Below are 20,864 nucleotides of genomic sequence, written 5' to 3'. Positions count from 1 at the left end.
TGACTGCAGGCAGGCCTGGATAATATCCAGCCTCCCACAAGAAGCTGGTGGAGCAGAGTGTTCCCTTACTCCTCCAAAGAAAGGGAGACTCCCTTTCGCGGTCCACTAACGGGTGCCTTCCCAGGCACTGGTGTTACTGCTTGACCAAGGAGCCCTTAAGCGGCCCTTATGCGGGCATGACAGAGGGCTCCTCTTACCTTCTAGGTCACTTCTCACAATATCCCTTCAGCACCTGACCCTATACCTGCTGGTTATTCCTAGGTTATATTAGTAATGCAACAAAGAGTAATATTAAAAGCTAATGATTAATGTTTATACTAATGATTGATAATTGTCTATAATCATCTCTATATCTAATTTGTATTATAACTATTCTTTATTCTATTTTATTATACTGCAACAGTTTGTGCCTTCAGTCTCTTGCCTCGGCACCTGGGTAATCCTTCGCCCACAACTCCTGACCTCAGGTGATTCGCCCACCTCGCCCTCCCAAAATGCTGGGATTACAGGTGTGAGCTACCGCATCGGGCTTTTTTTTTTTTTTTTTTGAGACAGAGTCTTGCTCTGTTGCCCAGGCTGGAGTGCAATGGCATGATCTCGGCTCACTGCAACCTCTGCCTCCTGGGTTCAAGCGATTCTCCTGCCTCAGCCTCCCAAGTAGCTGGGACTACAGGCATCTGCCATCATGCCCGGCTAATCTTTGTATTTTTGTAGAGACAGCGTTTCACCATGTTGGCCAAGCTGTTCTTGAACTCCTGACCTCAGGTGATCCTCCCACCTTGGCCTCCCAAAGTGTTGGGATTACAGGCGTGAGCTACCGCACGTGGCCTCATTCTTCTCTCCATGTCTTTGTATGCTGTTCTCTCTGTCTAGAAAACCTTTTAACCTCTATTCCTGAACTCTACCCACCCTTCCAAACGCAGTAAAGTCTCTATCCTCTTTGAAGCCTTCCCTGACCAGCTACACTTCCTTTCTTTGTATCAGTGGCTTTGCTTCATACACAGCTCTAGGATAGCTCATACCTCGCATACCGCAAACTTGATCTCCACTGGCCAACCAGTGCCATTAGACTCCCAGCTACTTCAGAGCAGTCACTGTCCTATCCTCTGCTTTAATAAAAGGAAAACCAGCCCCTAGACCAGGACCTAGTACAAGTAAGTGCTCAATAAATACTTGTTAAACTAATGAATGAATTTCAAGACGCCTGAGACCACTGGTAAGAATTTTGGGTTTCCAAAACCCTCCCCTTCCCAACCCCCATTCGGTAAGAATGCTTTCGCATTAGCATCAGGTCCGAGGTTACTCATTAGAAACTGGGCAAAGCCAGAAGGCGGCCACTTTGCAGCAAAGAAGCCCTAGACCTTGGGAGTCAATCAGGCCAACCCAGGCCGCACCACGGTCTCCTACTTGACAGGTCGAGGGGCCTCGCGGGCCGCTTCCGTCGTCAGCTTACAGGGATCCCGCGCGCCAGGTGAGCCCACACACTGCGGGGACATTGGGGGAGGGAGGCGCCGGGGGCGGGGCCAGCGTCGCCCCGCCCCGTCCCGCCCCTCCCTGTTCGCGCGTCCGTTGTCCGGCCTCCGGTCACGTGACAGCGGCGCAGGTGAGCGCCGCTTCCGGGGTCGGGCTCCTGGGTTGCTGCAGGCTCCGGCTTCCACTTGGTCGGTTGCGCGGGAGACTATGGCGTCCTCGTCGGTCCCACCAGCCACGGTGCCGGCGGCGACAGCAGGCCCCGGCCTAGGTTTCGGCTTTGCCTCCAAAACCAAGAAGAAGCATTTCGTGCAGCAGAAGGTGAAGGTGTTCCGGGCGGCCGACCCCCTGATGGGTGTGTTCCTGTGGGGCGTAGCCCACTCGGTGAGAACCAGCCCTAGACCCCCGCAGTCCCGTCCAAACCCCTCGGCTCCGAGGCGTGCCTGTTCCAGGCTCCAGCCTCCGGAGCCCCACGCAGTGCCACTCCCCTCCCCCGGGCTGTCTTGGTCCCTGCCCACCCACCTCCAGGTGTTCCCCCAGCAGGTTTTCTGACTGTGGGCTTTCTTCTCCCCATCAGTCCTTTACTGCTCCACTCTAGTTCCACCTTCCCCCCGTGAAATCCAGTTCCCTGTACGTTGACTCCTTCCTGCCATGTCTAGCTTCAGCCCCAGGCTACGGGGACTGACCAGGACCAGGCGCAAGTGGGGAGGACATTAGGGGGAGTGGCTTTTTCTCCGGTGGTGGTTGGTGAGAGTGTAGGTGGAGGGTGAGAGGCCGAGGGGAGTAGATGGATGAAGTTCTTTCACTTTGCTTTCCACCTTGCTTCCCAGCCCCGGTCCTTGGCTTTTGAATCTTGGCTTTGTCTCGGTGAAGCTCCAGGTTTCCTGGACTTTCTAATCCTGCTTGTCCCTTCCTTTCCCTTCTAGAGGTACAGCATTTCAGAGAAGCTACCCCACCCTGAGCTAGAAGTTGCACTCTCTTAGGACTTATGTATATATATCTTTGGTCTTAACTGCATCCTTATCGCTGGCTGGAGCGATCGTGTTTGGTGTAGGTGGTGGCGACTGTTGACCAAAGAGAAGGCTGAGGAGCTCTGTTCCTGGGGTCACTATGGTGGTGAACTTTTGAAGCAGGAAACTGTTCTGGGAGTTAGGAGGAGGCCAAGGAGACCTCCATCCCCTTTCCTGAGGATACCTCAGCTGAAAGAAGCACAGCCATTACCCATCTTCCATCGGGTCTGGAGTGGGAGAAATGCAGTGATCTCGAATGTGACACGGAGTATTTTCGAAATCAGCGTTCTTGAATGATTATGGTCTTGGCTAGGCTGTGGAGATGGAAGTTGTGAGGAAGAATATCCGTTCTGTCACATTTTTAATTTGTGGTAAAGATTTTCTTAACCACAAATTAAGAATGTTGTTTGTGGCCAGTCGGATCCCTTTTGGATTTGTGGCTCTCCTGGTGGTAAGCTCTTAGTGAGTATTCAGTGGAAGGCACTTGGTATGGGGAAGGCTGATGGAGGTAGGACTGTCTCTCATATGTACCTTCCAGGTGATTCATCTATTCTCTGTGGGATGCTTAACAGGGAGGGTTTTCCCTTGTTAAGGATTGGGGGAGTTACATGTAAGACCTACCTCAGCTTCCCTAGGTATATATACTCTAGCCCCAGCACCCCACCCTCTGCCAACACACATCTACTTCAAATGTTTGGAATGGAGAAATTCCTTGAACATATGTCTTAGTGATGATTCAGCTTGCCTAGCAGGTGGAGAGGAGGGGGCAGGAGGAGCTGTAGCTAAATTTTAGGCTCAGAATCTCAAGTGGCTTTTTTTTTTTGTCTGGAGGAATATGTTCTGTCCTCCTTTTCTACTGAGAACAGGCGGAGTTGGTTGCACTGCAGTGTGTGTGATTTAGGTTAGACTGCAGTTCATAGCCTCTGTGGAATGATCTAGTAAGGATAGGTAAGGCATTCATTTATTCAGTTAATAGACATGTCAGGATCACTGTGTGCCAAACATTGTGCTAGTTAGACACCTGAGAGATGCAGACGACTAGAATGAGCGCTTGCTCTTGAAGAGCTTGCAATCTGGATGGGTGAACTTACATAAACTAGTGATTGGAGTCATGCAGTAAAAAAGGCAAGTGAAAGGTACTGTGGCAACACTAAGGAGAAAGCACAGCTCAGGATTTCTAAGTACCAGAGCTCCCTTTCTACCCTGAATTAGCAGACTACAGATCTTGGGGGCCGAGGAGAGCGTGTGATGCTTGTGTCCTTTGGGCTATGGGTTAGTTTGGCTTTAGGGAACAGATGCCTTAATGAGTTCATAGCCTCTGATTGCCTGCATTCACTCTGAAATCAGCTGCTCTTTCTTTACCTTACACCTAGACAGGTGGGGGTCTACTGCAAACAACTGGGTCAGAGTGGTCTACGAAGACTGGTCCTGTTTGCAAAGAGATGCCTTTTGCAGGATCTGGACATTTATCCTTTTTGCTGCGGTTGGCCCCACAGAATCCCATTAACGCTCTTGTGCATATTAAAAATGCCTTTTTTTTTTCTTTTTCTAATGGAACATGTAGCTGCCTTGAGTTTGCAGAGTTTTTTTTTTTTTCTAGAATTTCTCACAGCTTTAAAAATAGTCCTGAGTTCCTTACAGGTTTAGCCTAATATAAAATGACTGTTGTGAGCATGAAGTTCCACAGGGTGGGCGTGTTGGGGGCTGTGTGTGAGAGTTGCTTACTGTAGTCCTTCTTGGGCAGCAGAAGGGTTAGACACATTCTCTCACTTCTGTCAAGCATATGCATAGCCAGTGTTTTTAAAGGAATGAGGTTTGAGTGGCCCTTGCGTGACTGCTGCCCAGACACAGTGTATGGGTAGCTCTCTACACCCTTCCCTATGGCTTCCCTATTCGTGTTTTGGCTTATCAGATCAATGAGCTCAGCCAGGTGCCTCTCCCAGTGATGCTACTGCCAGATGACTTTAAGGCCAGCTCCAAGATCAAGGTCAACAATCACCTTTTCCACAGGTAAGTGATGATCCTTGCCATTCTTATGTCAGCCTTCTCAGAACGGAGTAATAAGTAATTTTAGAAGTTTCAGTGAGCTGAAAATTTAACATCTTTCCCAAATGCAGAAATTAGTTTTGTTTAAAGGAAACCATGAGAATAATTTCTGGTGTTCCCTATATCCTTATATGAATCAGTGTTATCTGCCCTCTAGCCTGGCAATTCCATAGAGTAAATATGTGCAGATACCATTACCTGCTCTTTCTCTCTTTTTCTGCTTGTGACTTTGGAGATGCCATGAGAACCATTAGCTTCTGACAGGGACTCCTTGAAAGAAAAACTTGAGTTCTGTAAGCCCTCCTAGTAAAAGAAGATGCCATTCAAAACAGTGGTGTCTGTTGCTGACTTTGGAATGCCTCTGACTTGCTTGAGATTTGGGAAATGGCTGCTGTTTGGATGGGTAGTAGATCCTGGTTCTACTATACCACTTACCAACCATGTTACTTAGGTGGATCACTGAGTCACTCTGAGACAGTCTTCCCTTCTATAAAATGGAAATAATATATTTTTTATAGGAATCTCGCAAGGGCCAGGTGTGGTGGCTCATGCCTGTAATCCTAGCACTTTGGGAGGCCAAGGCAGGTGGATCACTTGAGGTCAGGAGTTCGAGACCAGACTGGCCAACATGGCAAAACCCTGTCTCTACTAAAAATACAAAAAATTAGCCAGGCATGGTGGCACATGCCTGTGGTCCCAGCTACTTGGGAGGCTGAGGCAGGAGAATTGCTTGAACCCGGGGGATGGAGGTTGCGGTGAGCCGAGATTGCACCACTGCACTCCAACCTGGCAACAGAGTGAGACTCTGTCTCAAAAAATAATAATAATAAAAAATAAATAGGCCGGGCGCGGTAGCTCAAGCCTATAATCCCAGCACTTTGGGAGGCCGAGACGGGCAGATCATGAGGTCAGGAGATCGAGACCATCCTGGCTAACATGGTGAAACCCCGTCTCTACTAAAAAAAAATACAAAAAAAAAAACTAGCCGGGCGACGTGGCGGGCGCCTGTAGTCCCAGCTACTCGGGAGGCTGAGGCAGGAGAATGGCGTGAACCCGGGAGGCGGAGTTTGCAGTGAGCTGAGATCTGGCCATTGCACTCCATCCTGGGCGGCATAGCGAGACTCCGTCTCAAAAATAAATAAATAAATAAATAAATAATAATAAATAAATAAATAAAGGACCTCACAGAGTTTTATGAGAACCAAATGAGGTAATATGTCTGAAGGTACACTATAAACTACCAAGTGTATGTAAATGTAATATTGTTTGTTTTCTTACTTTGAAAACCTGAATTTCAGGGAAAATCTGCCCAGTCATTTCAAGTTCAAGGAGTATTGTCCCCAGGTCTTCAGGAACCTCCGTGATCGATTTGGCATTGATGACCAAGATTACTTGGTGAGAGTCCATTCAGGGGTGAGGGTAGCCCTTTCTCCCCAGCAACTGAGGAGTACTATTTGGGACAGCCATATTTGGAGAAATGAGAAGCCTTGGCAAATATGATTCTTTACCTTTTCGTGATTGCAGCATTTTCAAAAATTAAATGAAAACTATAAACCTTGTCCTTGGGGGAAAAGATGTAGATACATTAAGAATTTTGGCCAGGCGTGGTGGCTCACGCCTGTAATCCCAACACTTTGGGAGGCCGAGGTGGGCAGATCACCTGAGGTCAGGAGTTCTAGACCACCCTGGCCAACATGGCAAAACCCCATCTCTACTAAAGATATGAAAATTAGCCGGGTGTGGTGGTGCACATCTGTAGTCCCTGCTACTTGGGAGGCTGAGGCAGGAGAATTGCCTGAACTTGGGAGGTGGAGATTGCAGTGAGCTGAGATCGCACCACTACACTCCAGCCTGGGTGACAGAGTGAGACTCCTTGTCAAAAAATAAAAAAAAAAAAGAATTTTGCATTCAGTTTCTTTCAGTCCACATATGAACACCTGATGAGGAACCTGTGCTGAATCTCCTACCCCAGGGATTCATCCACTTTCAGCTGACCATTTTCTTATGACTTGTTTCTGCATATAAAGGGGGAGGAAAAGAGCCTCTGGCCCATTCTTTGTCCCCAGGTGTCCCTTACCCGAAACCCCCCCAGCGAAAGTGAAGGCAGTGATGGTCGCTTCCTTATCTCCTACGATCGGACTCTGGTCATCAAAGAAGTATCCAGTGAGGACATTGCTGACATGCATAGCAACCTCTCCAACTATCACCAGGTCAGGCCTCTCTCTAGCCCCATTCTTTCCCTCTCCTCCCTACTCACATATAGCTCAGCTGCTATCAGTAATAGATGCTGACTGGGGAGAAAACTCATTGGAAGAGAGAAACCAGAATCATATCTAGCCCTAAATGGGATGAGGGAAGCTATTCTGTCTGATAAGATTCACAGGCCGGGCGCAGTGGCTCACACCTGTAGTCCCAGCACTTTGGGAGGCCGAGGCGGGAGGATCACCTGAGGTCGGGAGTTCGAGACCAGTTTGACCAACATGAAGAAACCCTGTCTCTACTAAAAATACAAAATTAGCTGGGCACGGTGACTCATGCCTGTAATCCCAGCTGCTCAGGAGGCTGAGGCAGGAGAATCGCTTGAACCTGGGAGGCAGAGGTTGTGGTGAGCCGAGATCATGCATTTGCACTCCAGCCTGGGCAACAAGAGCAAAACTGTGTCTAAAAAAAAAAAAGAAAGAAAAAGAAAAAAGATTAAACAAAAGATTTACTGGGAGTGTGGAGTTTATGGAATGTTTTGGCAGTAAAAACACTCTTCTTGAATGTCTCTACTGAAGAAAAATTTCACCAAAATCAGTGAGCAAGGGGAATACATCAGAGTCCAAAAGGAGTCGTTGGTTTATGCAACAAATATTGAATATCTCTTATTAGGCCCTATGTTAGGCAGTAGAGAAGGAGGTAAATGGAACATTTGTGGCCCTTACAGATCCTTTGGTCTAATGGCAGTGACCAGTGACTCAGTAGCACACAGCAAGATATATACAATAGTAGAAGTCTGTACAGAATGTTCTGAAGCTAGAGAAGAGCATCCTAACTCACCTGGGGAAAGAAGTGAACTGGGAGGCTAAAGAGAGTTTTTCAGAGGAGATACTGTAAGAGTTGATCCTTGAAGGACTAGTAGAGATTAACCACTGGACAGGGTGGAAGAGCATTCTAGGCAAAGGGAAACAGCACTAGTAAGGTACAGAGCCATGAGAGAACTTGGCGTTAGGAAACTGCAAGAAATTCCATTTGGATGGGATATAATATTGTGGAAATAGGCAGGAACCAGATTGTGAAGAGGCTTATAAGCCCCACAAAGAAGTTTGGGCTTTATCCTGAAGGTGGTTTTGCAAAGGGCGTGATATATTTGTTATTTAGAAATATTTAGCAAATGTGACAGCATTTTAGAGAATAGATTGGTGGGAGGTAACACTCGGAGGGTGGATACCAGTTAGGAGGCAATTTTAATAGTCCAGGGTAGAAACGGTGAAGGCCTGGGGGAGTGATGGTGTTGGGGATAGAAAGGAAGACCTATGGGAGAACAGAGACAGGGGCCTCCAAGTTCCTGGTGAGGGATAACTGGGTGCCCATTCGCCATAAATTAGAAACAGAGGAACAGGTTTTTGGAGGAAGAAAGTTCTGATTTGGACATACTGATTGGAGGTTTCTGCAGTTCATCCAGATGAGGATGTCCAGTAAGTGGTTGGGGCATGGGTACAGAATTCAGGAAAAAGGATTAGACTGGGAGTATAGGTTTGAGAATTATATGTGAATAAGTGATCATTAAAACCATGACTAGGCCGGGCGCGGTGGCTCAAGCCTGTAATCCCAGCACTTTGGGAGGCCGAGGCGGGCGGATCACGAGGTCAGGAGATCGAGACCATCCTGGCTAACACGGTGAAACCCCGTCTCTACTAAAAAAATACAAAAAACTAGCCGGGCGAGGTGGCGGGCGCCTGTAGTCCCAGCTACTCGGGAGGCTGAGGCAGGAGAATGGCGTAAACCCGGGAGGCGGAGTTTGCAGTGAGCTGAGATCTGGCCACTGCACTCCAGCCTGGGTGACAGAGTGAGACTCCTTCTCAAAAAAAAAAAAAAAAAAAAAAAAAAAAAAAAAAAAAAAAAACCATGACTATAGATATGATTATCGTAGGGAGGTTGTGTGCAGTGAAATGAAAAGAAAGTTGAGGACAGAACCTAAAGGAGCAAGTGAAGAAATGAGCCCATAAAGGAAACTAAGAGTAGATTGCACTTTTAGTTATTTATGCTGTACTACATTCCATAAAAGATTCGAGGACAGAGAGGAGGGGAAAATCGGGAAGGTAGTATAATAAGAGCTGAGGATGAAGAGAGTTTTAAGAAGAGACTGGTCAATAGGATCAAGTGCCACGAAGCTGAAATACAACAATGACTAGAATACTTACTAGATTTGACAACTGAGGGATATGGGGGAGATTTCAGAGGAGAAATGAGGTATAAACCTGATTTCAGTGATTCAAGGTGTGCATGAGAGACAGGAGATGAATTTATTGCTGATTACTTTTCTGAGAAGGTTGGCTGTGAAGAGAAAGAGGCGGCACACAGAAAGAGAGATGGTAAGCACTGAAGGAATAATTTTTTTTTTTTGAGAGACAGGATCTCACTATGTTGCCCAGACTGGTCTCAAACTCCTGGGCTCAAGCCATCCTCCTGCCTCAGCCTCCCAAGTAGCTGGGATTACAGGTGTGAGCCTGGCTTAACAGGATAATTTTTTTAAAAGAATCTAAATTGTAGGCCAGGCGCAGTGGCGCATGCCTGTAATCCTAGCACTTTGGGAGGCCGAAGTGGGCAGATTGCCTGAGTTCAGGAGTTCGAGACCAGCCTGGGTAACACAGTGAAACCCCACCTCTACTAAATACAAAAAATTAGCTGAGCATGGCAGTGTGCACCTGTACTCCCAGCTACTCGGGAGGCTGTGGCAGGAGAATTGCTTGAACCTGGAAGGCGGAGGTTGCAGTGAGTCGAGATTGCGCCACTGCAGTCCCGCCTGGGCAACAGAGTGAGACTCCATCTCCAAAAAAAAAAGAAAAAAAAAAAATCCAAATTGTAGGCCATCACGCAGACTTTTTTTTTTTTTTTTAGGTGTAAAAATCTGTGTTTATATTACAGTGACAGAATGACACAGTACAGCCCAACCCGATGCAGACATTTTAAACTATGGGAATCTAGCCTATGAAGAAACACTGCTCTAGATAAAATGATTTAATTGATAAGATGTAAGTTTTAATCCTGGTTCTGTGCCACTTGCATATAGAGAGGGTCTAAAATAAGGATAACAACACTTAACCTCCCTCATCTCAAAGAATGATAAAGGTGAATCGAGAGATAACACTTTAAAATTAAGAGAGGTAAAATGGAAAGAATCAGAGGAAAGGGGGATTCAGAAATGGCATGGATAACTTGGAGCATTTTGGGGAAGCTTCTACCACTTTTGACTTTGTAACCTCTCTACTTGAAGTCTTCTGCTCCACCCTGGAATGGCAGTGTTTGAATTTCCCTGGGCTGTTTGTGTATCTGCTATTCAGTCTCTCCCCATTCCTTCCCCCTCTTTCACTATAGTACATTGTGAAGTGCCACGGCAACACGCTTCTGCCCCAGTTCCTGGGGATGTACCGAGTCAGTGTGGACAATGAAGACAGCTACATGCTTGTGATGCGCAATATGTTTAGCCACCGTCTTCCTGTGCACAGGAAGTATGACCTAAAGGTAAGAAGAGGATATCTTGGACTTAGAGGGAGGCTCCTGATAGCCTGAGAATGGGGAAGACCCTGGGAGGTCTTTGGATGATTCCTTTTAAGGGAAAGAAGGCTGGGTTTGAGTACTCATCTTAGGGGCTGGATTCTGACTATTCTTTTAGCCACTTCTACTGACTTGGTCTTTGGGTCTCTCTGCAGGGTTCCCTAGTGTCCCGGGAAGCCAGCGATAAGGAAAAGGTGATAGTAATTTTTTGTGCTAGGGTGAGGGATGAGGGATGAGGGAGGGCAGATGAGGGGAACTTCTTAGGATGGAGAGGCCACTTTATATAGGAATAGGGATTACTAGCTATTTGTTATCTTGAACCACTTAAAAGAAGAGGGGGGGTAAACTTCTGTTGATCCGGGGATTGTTTGGAAGGGGCAGTGGGAGCAGCTGCTTTAACGCTGGCATGGATTATTCCATATGGAAGGCTTGGGGATAGGTGAGGATGCCAGACTTAAAGAGCAAAATGTTTAACTTCCACTTCCCATTCTGGGTTATTTTATTCAAGCAGCTATTTTGCTTAAGAAGACACAGGCCGGGCAGGTGGCTCATGCGTGTAATCCCAGCACTTTAGAAGGCCAAGGCAGGAGGACTGCTTGAGCCCAGGAGTTCCAGACCAGCCTGGGCAACGTAATCTCTACAAAATACAAAAAAATTAGCTGGGCGTGGTGGCATGTGCCTGTAGTCCCAGCTACTCGGGAGGCTGAGGTGGGAGAATCACTTGAGTCCAGGAGGTTGAGGCTACAGTGAGCTGAGATCGCACCACTATCATTCCAGCCTGGGCAACAGAGTGATCGAGATCCTATCTCAAAAAAAAAAAAAAAAAAGTCAGCCTGGAGGGTCTTGACTGAAAACCATAAGCAGAGAGTAGTGGGATGTGATTTGGGATACAGCTGTAGTGACTGAGTCTGTGGAAGTCACTGGAGGTGAGAACAAACCAGGGAAGCATCACAGTGTGGAGTTAGATGAGATCTAACTGAGCTAGCATAGAGCCCTAGACAGAAGGTGGGATTTTGAGACCTTGGGAAAGGGATATGCTCCCAAGATGTCCCTTTACCTATTCTTAGGTTAAAGAATTGCCCACCCTTAAGGATATGGACTTTCTCAACAAGAACCAGAAAGTATATATTGGTGAAGAAGAGAAGAAAATATTTCTGGAGAAGCTAAAGAGAGATGTGGAGGTGATGACTGGGTGCTCTGGGAAATGGCTTTCCTTTTTCTGCTCCCTAGAGGGTAGTTGTCTCTTTCATTCACAGTATGAGGGAGCTCCACACCTTCCCTTTATTCTGCAGGTCCTCTGCATGTGTGGGGGTTTAGTATGAGACATGAAAAACCCCTGGAGTTGACCCATGGAAGGGGTGGCTGGAATAAGCTAAAAGGATGATCTTAGATACCAGGACATGTAGGCACTAAAGGGCAGTGGTATGCCCTGCAACCTTAATTTTTACACTTCCTTTCCCCAGGAGGGCCCCAGAAATTCAAAGGTACAGGTACAGGGGTGATACCTAGCAGTGAAGAGAGAGAGAGAGGTGTCTGATTTGTCAGTGGGTCTCAGTTTCTAGTGCAGCTGAAGATCATGGACTACAGCCTTCTGCTGGGCATCCACGACATCATTCGGGGCTCTGAACCAGAGGAGGAAGGGCCCGTGCGGGAGGATGAGTCAGAGGTGGATGGGGACTGCAGCCTGACTGGACCTCCTGCTCTGGTGGGCTCCTATGGCACCTCCCCAGAGGGTATCGGAGGCTACATCCATTCCCATCGGCCCCTGGGCCCAGGAGAGTTTGAGTCCTTCATTGATGTCTACGCCATCCGGAGTGCTGAAGGTGAGAGAACCGGGACAATTTAAGGGTGGAGAGGGGATTGTTCCTGAAGGACAGAGACCAGAGTGGTGGGGGAGAGCCTGATGAGCTTTTCAGAACAAAACTGATTGGTTCCTGGAGAAAGGGAATTGGAACTAAACCTGCTCTGAATTGTTGGTCTCTCTCCCAGGAGCCCCCCAGAAGGAGGTCTATTTCATGGGCCTCATTGATATCCTTACACAGTATGATGCCAAGAAGAAAGCAGCTCATGCAGCCAAAACTGTCAAGCATGGGGTGAGAGCTCCCAAAAGCCTTTCCTTTCCTGTCTTGACTATTCTTTGGGAAGAGAGAGCCTCTTGTGCCAGAGCAATGGGGTGGCAAAAGAATGGAAGTTGTCTGGGGTAGATTGGGTGGGGGTGATGGGGACAGGTGCTAGGGTGGCCTGACACACTGTTCCATATCTCTCTCACAGGCTGGGGCAGAGATCTCTACTGTCCATCCGGAGCAGTATGCTAAGCGATTCCTGGATTTTATTACCAACATCTTTGCCTAAGAGACTGCCTGATTCTCTCTGATGTTCAAGGTGGTGGGGTTCTGAGACGCTTGGGGGAATTGTGGATATTCTAGCCACCACTTCTCTTCTTCCTTTGCTAAATTCAGGCTGCAGGCTCCTTCCATCCAGATAACTCCATCCTGTTGAGTAGGCTCTTTCTGACCCTCAGAAATACATTGTCCTTTTTCCCCTTTGCCCATTTTTCTTCCCTCTCCCTCCCCATAAGAAGTCTGCTTGTAGTATTAGAATGTTATTGTTGACTCTCTCCCAAGTGCCTTGATCTTTGTAATATCTCCTGTTGTTTCTATGATATAGGAGCTAGGGGAAGGGGGTTGTTTGTCATCTTCAGGACCTGACTGGACAGATGGACCTGGCTCAAGCAACTACTCTGGATGCACGTTGCTGTGTGGGATGAACTAAAAGTGTCTGAATTTTGCTGATAACTTTATAGAACTCACTATGGCATGCTTCCCTCCTGGTGGGCCCTAGGATGGATGACAGTCAGGATACTACAGATGTGGGTGCAGGCATGCACACACACAATGGAATATGGCCAGTCCTACCCAGGTGGGGTAAAGAGTGGGTCAGCAGCCTGGCACCTCACAGAGGTGGGACCTAAGAGAACTCTTATGATTATGCAGAGAATTGGATTGGGTCTCTGTCAAAGATTGAGTAATCTCTTCCCTCACCTCAATTCCATCTCCACTCATCTCTACATCTGGGCGCAGGAGCCCAGAGATGGCCAAAATCATTCAAGCCTGGGGGAAGGTGTTTGACTATTGCTGCTCTTCACCAGAACCTCACACCTCTCCTGGGACTGGAACCCTTCAGTGGGTGTGTGGCCAGTTTTGGAGGCTGGAATGATGGGCCAGGGTGTAAGATTCATTATCCATGTTAAATTTCCTCTCATCCTGCCTAGCCATCCCCAAGGTTTATTTCCAGAAGAAAGAAATGTCTCTATTTGGATCAATTCTGGTCATTTCAAGAGGATGGAGGCCTCAAGTGTGGGAACTTCCCCTACTCCCTGGATGTGTGTGCCTAGCACACTTCCTTCTCCCACCCCTTTTTCCGGTTGGATTTGTTTTTCTGTTCTCTTCTGTCCTGTCTTATACTGCAACTGTGTCTCCTAGGGGACAGATGGCCTTCTTTGTCATCTTCACTCTCCACCCCCAGAGAGGAGTCAGAGCCGTAACTCAATCACTCAGCCCCTCCAAAGATAGTTGAGTTGATGTGTGGTATTCTCATAATGTTGAGAACCCTGATGAGATATATTGTCTTCCCCTCCCTACAATGCCTCTGGGGCCAAGGCACCCATTCTTCTTGGTATCCTCCATACCTCTTGAGGCTTCCACTTTTTTTTTTTAAACATAAAGGTGGGCACCAGCAGCTGGCCTGTGGTGATGCAGAGCTGCTTTGCTCTGTATCTGGCTGGACTGATCTGTCTCACAAGAAGCCATGAGGCCATAGGGAGAAGCTCTCTCTCCCCTTCATCTTCTGCTCCGAAGGTGGTAACAAGAGGAGTACCCATTAGGGGTTGGAGCCCCCTTATAACATCTTCCTGTCAGAAGACTGATGGATCTTTTTCATTCCAACCATCTCCCTTTCCCCCGATGAATGCAATAAAACTCTGACACCAGCAACCGTTGTTCTTTAGAAATGGGTTTTCTGATTGCATGGCTGATGTATTATGGGCAGTATGGATGTCTTCATTTGTTGCTTCTGTTTTTCATCTTTTTTTGTTTTATTAATAAAAAATTGTGTATTTGCTCCCATTACTATCATAATACAGGGAATAAATTATTCAATCCAAATTCCTGTACAGAAATGTTGTTTTTGTTTTTGTTTTTGTTTTAATTTCACTTCTCTGAGGAAGCCTGTGCTTAAGGGTGCAGAGACCAGCTGAAGAATTCTGGTGTTCAAGGTGTTGGGCCCCTAACTAAGGATGTGGGTTTCTAGACAGATGGCTGGGAACTTTTTTTAAAAAGCTGTGAAGGGTGTGCACGGGAATGGAAAACTTAGTCTTCAACTTCGTGGGAGGTCAGCGGTAGTGAGGGCCAGGGAAGGGTAGGGTGATGGGACCCTTCCTCTTTCCTGAGTCCTGGGCTTGCTAACACTCCGTCTTTGTAAAGGTGAGTAGGCCTCTCAGCCCACCAGCTGAAAGAAACGGAATCCAATATTCCCCCAGGCTTCCTGGGAAAGCTGTCTTCTTCCTGGAGGGAAGGAAGAGTACAGCAGAGTCCTGGGAAAGTGAAGAAAGTGACCAGCCCTCCAGTCTAGAGGGGGAGTGAAAAAGGGGTGGATGAATAGAGGTTGTTGCCAGTTTGGGAGATTCCTGTCTTGGCTGAGGAAGTCTTTTGGCTGGTGGAAAAACCTGGCTTGATGTGGCCCCAGGGAAGTGAGTTGAATTGGGCAGAGACTGCTTGATGTGGGAAGCAGAGCAGAGCTTTTTTTTTTTTCCTGTCTTTGAGAGTTTTTAACTCTATTGGAACCATACACACTTCACACTACCACCACCTCAAGCCACTTTTTAAAAAATGTATTCGCTTCCCATTCTGCACCAGCCCCCATATCCCTGTGGAAAGAGAAAAATCAGAGGCACTTACCAATGACCAACTGAGAGCAGGTTGTGGGGGTCACAGGAGGTAACAATCTAGAAAGAGGCAGATGAGGGAGGGGATTGAAATAGTTTAGTACCCGGATTTGTTTATTTTTTAAAACCAATGCTTTTTTTTACTATGACTCTTCCCATCCCACATTGTTCCTCAAAGGCCCTTCTACCATAAGGATTCAAAAAATTGCCGCCCTCCCCCCCGAATCCCCATATACCCACCAACACTTCACCCACCCATCCACCACCACCTCCCCGGAGCTGCTACGCAGCTGGCTGGGAAAGAAAAGGGAGAGTGCTCCGCCGGGAGCGGGGAGCGAGAAGGGTGGCGTCTCCAGGGATTTAACCTCCTACCCTCAGTTCCATGACGCCACCCCCTCCCTCCAAAGACTGGAACAGCGCCTCCATTTTTGTTTTGGGGAGGAAGGGCGGGGGCTTGCGGATAGAAGGGGGTCAAAGGAACAGTGATTATCACCTGTGAGGGGAAAGAGGGTGCTGTCCTCCCTCCTTCCCTTTCCCTCAGCCTGCACCCCCTGCAACCCCCAACCTTTCGGGGTCTCCCCCTCCTTGTTGCTAAGGCCCGGACCGTCATCCCAGCAACAGCCTCAGTCATGTGACCGGCAATGGCGGCGCTGACGAGAGGTAGGTGAGCCCGGCGCCCCCCACACCCACCGCGCGCCCCCCAGGCCCCGCTCGCACCCCTCACACGCCCCTCGCTCCCTCGGCGCCCCCTCCTCCACCTCCCCTCCCCGCGCGCGGCTCCGGGTTCCCCGCTCCGTGCCCGGCCGATCATCTTTCTAGCACCCTCCAGCCTTGGCCTCCATTCGGGGGTTCTGAGGGCTGCGATCGGGCCGACATGCACCCCCGCCCGGCAATGGGGATCCGGGGGCTTTGGCGAGTGAGGGATGTGGGGAGTTGGTTCCGGGTCGGGTCTTGTAGGAGGCCGTGAGGGGAGGGCGGGAGCTGCTTCAGTGGATGCCTCCAGGGACCCTTGCCCTTCCGGGCTGTCCCTCCCTCTGGCCTCTGTCTGGAGGGAGAGACTGTCCCTTGTCCGGCCTGGGTTGCCACAGAGGAATCACAGACCCACCCTAAACTGTGGCCCCGCCTCCCTTTTCTGTGCCTGCAGGACTTGGAGCTAGGACACCTAGGTCCTGGGTCCCCTGTGATGGGGAGGGGGGTGTTGCATCGCAGATACACTGTATGGGCTGAGACTCTAGGGTTCCATTTTCACTTTATGAATCTCGAGGTGCATCTGGCCTTGGGGGACGATGATGGAGGCATGAAGGGACAGCTGCTCCTTTTTGGATCAGTCATTGAATGGAGGTCACACTAATGGCCCTTCTTTCTGTTTGAGCTGCATTTGGAAGTGTTGTGGGTACAGCCTCGTAGCCCAATGCGACCAGACTCAGGGAAACATCAGGCCCCTCCAGCTGTGCCCTTGTGTGAGCCCCGCCCCTCCCTAAATGCCAGACTTGGGAGCTGACAGACAGCCCTGCCTGTGTTGGGTTTAAAAGGTGACAATGAGAACTTTGTTATTGCAGGGGCTGCTGCCACTTTGTTCACATCCTTAACAGACTTCAGCAGAAGGGACTGAGTTAGCTCTCAAGGAAGGCTCCCTGGCAATGGGGGCTGAATTATTTGGGAATGTGGAGCAGGGCGAGGAGTTGGAGAACATAGGAAATATTCCGGTCCATGTGATCTGAGGGAGGTGGCAAGAAGACCTCCACCTGTGTGGGCGTTTTCTTTCCTGACATCTTTTATGTGTGCCCTAGGCTTTCTTGGGGGCCTCAGAGCTGGGGAAGAAAGGAGGAAGGTTAGTATGTTCCTTCTTGAGCAACTTGGGGAGAAGCTGATGATGGAATTCTGCAGAGGAGAGAGGAGATGGAAGTGGAGTTTTTATTTCTGGGTTGGCTGAGGGAAATGGTAACATTTGCCATCATAACTTTTTACCCTTCCCCTACTCCCAGTCCTGGTCAGCTGAGTGGAAATAGAAGGATTTCTGCTGCCATCATCTTCCATGGGCTTCCCAGGTATCTCCCCGACAAGGGATCCTCAATTTTTACCCTTAAGCTGGTTTCCTTCATTCCATGTTCCAAGTAATACCATTCTCAGTAACCTATATCCAGGTTTCTGTCTCTGTTCCATGGGCTGCTGGGTTGGGGGCCATGGGAATTGGGAGAAGGGGCTTCTCACTTTCCTTCCTTTTTTTCCACCCTACCAGCTCACACGACTTACAAGTAGGGAGCAGGGAAAAAAGAGTGAGCCTGCATGCCAATTCTAAGCTCTTCAGGATCAAAGTAAGCAAAAAGGAGGGGCAAAAAGTCTCCCTCCCCTTTAAAGAGCCCATTTTCCCCCCAGAGGTGGGAGGGGCAAATTGTTTCTATGATCTGGGAGAAATGACAGGAGAAACAAGACTGATACTTGGCTTAGATGATAATACAGCTCTGGAAACTTTTTTGTTCTTCAGTGGGCGCTGGGTTTGGAAGACAAGGGGAGACAGAATATGAATTTGGGGGAAGGGTTGGGGTTAGGCTTTGAGAAAACAGAGGTAATAGAGGGTTTGGAGGGAACCTGAAGTAGGAGGCACTGATACTTGTCAAATGGGGACCCCCCACCCTGAGTCCCTTTCACCCTGGGGGCAGTGTCGTTCGTCCTGTCCAGAATGGCAGCCTGTGGAGGCACCTGCAAGAACAAAGTGACTGTCTCCAAGCCTGTGTGGGACTTCCTGAGCAAAGAGACCCCAGCCCGGCTGGCCCGGCTTCGGGAGGAGCATCGTGTGTCCATCCTCATAGATGGCGAGACTTCTGACATCTATGTTCTCCAGCTTTCCCCACAGGGCCCTCCCCCGGCCCCTCCCAATGGGCTCTACCTAGCCCGGAAGGCTCTTAAGGGGCTGCTAAAAGAGGCAGAGAAAGAGCTGAAAAAAGCTCAGAGGCAGGGGGAGCTGATGGGCTGCTTGGCTCTGGGGGGTGGAGGGGAGCACCCTGAGATGCACCGCGCAGGTCCACCCCCTCTCCGAGCAGCCCCACTTCTGCCCCCAGGGGCGCGGGGGCTCCCCCCTCCTCCTCCCCCCCTGCCCCCACCTCTTCCTCCTCGCCTTCGGGAGGAGGCAGAAGAGCAGGAGAGCACCTGCCCCATCTGTCTGGGGGAGATCCAGAATGCCAAGACATTGGAGAAGTGCCGGCATTCATTCTGCGAGGGCTGCATCACCCGGGCTCTGCAGGTGAAAAAGGCTTGCCCCATGTGCGGCCGCTTCTATGGGCAGCTGGTGGGCAACCAGCCCCAGAATGGGCGGATGCTGGTCTCTAAGGACGCCACCCTCCTACTACCCAGCTATGAGAAGTATGGCACCATTGTCATCCAGTACGTCTTCCCGCCCGGTGTCCAGGGGGTAAGAAGACCATGGCCCGCCCTTACCCTTTGGCTCTCCCCAAGCTCTGACCTAGGAAAACCGGGTGAGGGTGAGTGTGCTTGTTAGATGTGAGACAGTCTTGCTGTCTTCCACTATGCCCTCTTACTCAGTGCCCTAGACCTAGGAGGTCCCTGTGAGGCCCAGCTTTTCCATCCCTGTGATCCCAAGGCACACGTGAAAATCAGATATGAGCTAGGAAAAAGAAAAATCAGATAGGAGAGAAAGAAATTGCATATTATTTCCTTGATGAACACAAATACTGTGCTGCCATCTTGGCAGAGGTAAATTCTGTGGAGGTGGTGGCTTAGGGGCAGGGAGGCACAATAGGAAGGGATCTGACCAACCCAACAGAGCCAGGAGCATCACTCTGTAAAAACGGGAGTGGTTAAGGCCTATAGGTGTCTTCCTGCTGGACAAAGAGTAATGTGCAATTCTGGCTGCAGAGGGGTGAAGAAGCTGCAGAGAAGACTGATGGAAAATGGAACAGGTTAGACAGTGGCAGAAACATTAGGAGTATTTTCAGGTTAAGGGAAGGCTGAAGGACAGATTATTTTGTCTTCACATTTCTGCTGAGTTGTCTGGAGTATAGGGACCAACTACCTTCCATCACTTCTGAGAATTCATTTGTTGCTGAATGGAGACTTGAGGGATTGAGACAGCAGAAAAAACCTCTTAACACGTAAAGATTATGCTCTGAAACAGGCTCTTGCTGCCGAGGCCATATAATCTCTCCTTCTGTGGAAAGCTGTCAGCCTGTTGCTGCCCTATCCGCATTAGCTGGGGGTGCTCAGACAGAGACTGGCCTGGATGACGCTTCACTGGCATCTGGGCCTTAGGATGCCTGGCTGCTCACTGCCCACTCTGCTTCACCTTCCTCCCAGGCTGAACACCCAAACCCAGGAGTTCGGTATCCTGGCACCACACGGGTGGCCTACCTCCCGGACTGCCCCGAGGGCAACAAGGTGCTGACCCTGTTCCGCAAGGCGTTTGACCAGCGTCTCACCTTCACTATCGGCACGTCCATGACCACAGGGAGACCGAATGTCATCACCTGGAATGACATCCACCACAAGACCAGCTGCACAGGGGGACCCCAGCTGTGCGACCCCTCTTCATTTCCTTTCCCTTGGCTCCTCCCCTTTCCTCCATTTCCACTGAGGGACCCACCAACCCCTTGCTCTGGGAGCCTCCTAACTGGAGAGAACCACTTCCAAACTGTTCAGCCGTTTCAGTTTCTCCTACATTCAACCTGGTCCTGGTGTGCCCAGCTTAGCCTACAAAAATAAGCAGAATTGGGCTAAGTTATCTTGGGTTTGGAGGTGTCCTCCCTTAGGGGAGGTGGGGAGGTATCTGAGCCACCTAGAATGAGGGTGAGCATGGGGATAATAGCAAGTTCCAACAGCTAACAGCCCTCACCCTCATTTCTCTTTGCTCCCAGGTTTGGGTACCCAGACCCCACCTACCTGACCCGGGTGCAAGAGGAGCTGAGAGCGAAGGGTATCACAGATGACTGAAGGACATCGCCTTTGCCAAGGCCCCTGCTGTCCACCTCTACTAGGACCCAGCAGAAGCCTCTTTCTCCTCTCTGCCCCCTGCCCCCCACAACACACCTGTAGGGGACCTGTCTGACTGGGAAGGGCGTTCTGAGAGGGAGGGGGCAATCCCTTCCCCCATCCCCCACCGGCCAAGTGTTTCAATGCAGTGTGAGCCACTCCCTTCTGGCAGAGGCCAACCTCCAAAGGCTCTGTTCTCCGCTCCCGGTGTATATATACTCCCGGTTTCCCTGTCCCTCCAATGCCCTTGGCTTTTTCTGGTATGTGCTGTGCTCCATGACCAAGCCGAGAAAGGACCTAGGGTGGGGAAGAGAGGGTCTCTTGATTCCCAACTGCCCCCACATACTGCTTCACCGCTGAACTTCGGGTGCCGGAGAGGAGGAATTGGGCTGATGTGAGCTCCCCACCCGCCCCCATGGAGCTGGCTGTGTGTGTTCATCAGATACAGTTCTTCCTTAACCTTGTCCTTTCTTTCCTGTGTCCCAGTCTCCGTCAGTCTGTCTTTCTCCGCTCTTCTCTGACCCCTATGAGGAACCTCCTTACCCTGTTCTGGAATCGCTGCCAGACTGTAGCTTTTAATTTAATAAAAATAAAGTAAAATATGCAACTCTTCATACCACACCCGTTCTTTTCCAGGGACTGGGTGGGGGTGTGGT

At 49.4% G+C, this 20,864-nt stretch overlaps 2 protein-coding genes and 1 long non-coding RNA gene across 11 annotated transcripts; 2 read left to right on the top strand and 1 right to left on the bottom strand.

The window, feature by feature from the left end:
• Nucleotides 1–1,557: 1,557 nt before the first annotated feature.
• Nucleotides 1,558–14,446, top strand: PIP4K2C (phosphatidylinositol-5-phosphate 4-kinase type 2 gamma). The gene is made up of 10 exons (XM_010388950.2): nt 1,558–1,854; nt 4,393–4,490; nt 5,825–5,921; nt 6,593–6,736; nt 10,104–10,250; nt 10,439–10,477; nt 11,351–11,464; nt 11,839–12,106; nt 12,273–12,376; nt 12,555–14,446. Exons 1-10 carry the CDS (start codon nt 1,681–1,683, stop codon nt 12,633–12,635), a joined length of 1,266 nt encoding a protein of 421 aa, XP_010387252.1. The 5' UTR covers nt 1,558–1,680; the 3' UTR covers nt 12,636–14,446.
• LOC115899903 lies at nt 14,001–16,115 on the bottom strand. Of its 2 annotated transcripts, none has more exons than XR_004059493.1 (3): nt 15,984–16,115; nt 15,239–15,285; nt 14,001–14,845 (listed from the first exon to the last, which is right to left on the bottom strand). It is a non-coding gene; the product is annotated as an uncharacterized LOC115899903 (long non-coding RNA). The 2 variants fall into 2 exon arrangements; XR_004059494.1 differs by lacking the exon at nt 15,984–16,115 and adding an exon at nt 15,719–15,834.
• Nucleotides 15,756–20,820, top strand: DTX3 (deltex E3 ubiquitin ligase 3). 8 transcript variants are annotated; one of them, XM_010388945.2, is made up of 7 exons: nt 15,760–15,885; nt 17,016–17,056; nt 17,211–17,273; nt 17,465–17,540; nt 17,905–18,634; nt 19,537–19,754; nt 20,094–20,820. In XM_010388945.2, exons 4-7 carry the CDS (start codon nt 17,512–17,514, stop codon nt 20,167–20,169), a joined length of 1,053 nt encoding a protein of 350 aa, XP_010387247.1. In that variant the 5' UTR covers nt 15,760–15,885; nt 17,016–17,056; nt 17,211–17,273; nt 17,465–17,511; the 3' UTR covers nt 20,170–20,820. The 8 variants fall into 8 exon arrangements, with proteins under 8 accessions (XP_010387246.1, XP_010387251.1, XP_030794241.1 ...); XM_010388948.2 differs by having other exon boundaries at nt 17,886–18,634; XM_010388944.2 differs by lacking the exon at nt 17,016–17,056 and having other exon boundaries at nt 15,756–15,885.
• The last annotated feature ends 44 nt before the right edge of the window (nt 20,821–20,864 follow it).

This window comes from Rhinopithecus roxellana, chromosome 10, assembly GCF_007565055.1.
Source record: "Rhinopithecus roxellana isolate Shanxi Qingling chromosome 10, ASM756505v1, whole genome shotgun sequence".
Classification (NCBI taxonomy): domain Eukaryota; kingdom Metazoa; phylum Chordata; class Mammalia; order Primates; family Cercopithecidae; genus Rhinopithecus; species Rhinopithecus roxellana.
This window is presented reverse-complemented; position numbering and strand designations above follow the sequence as displayed.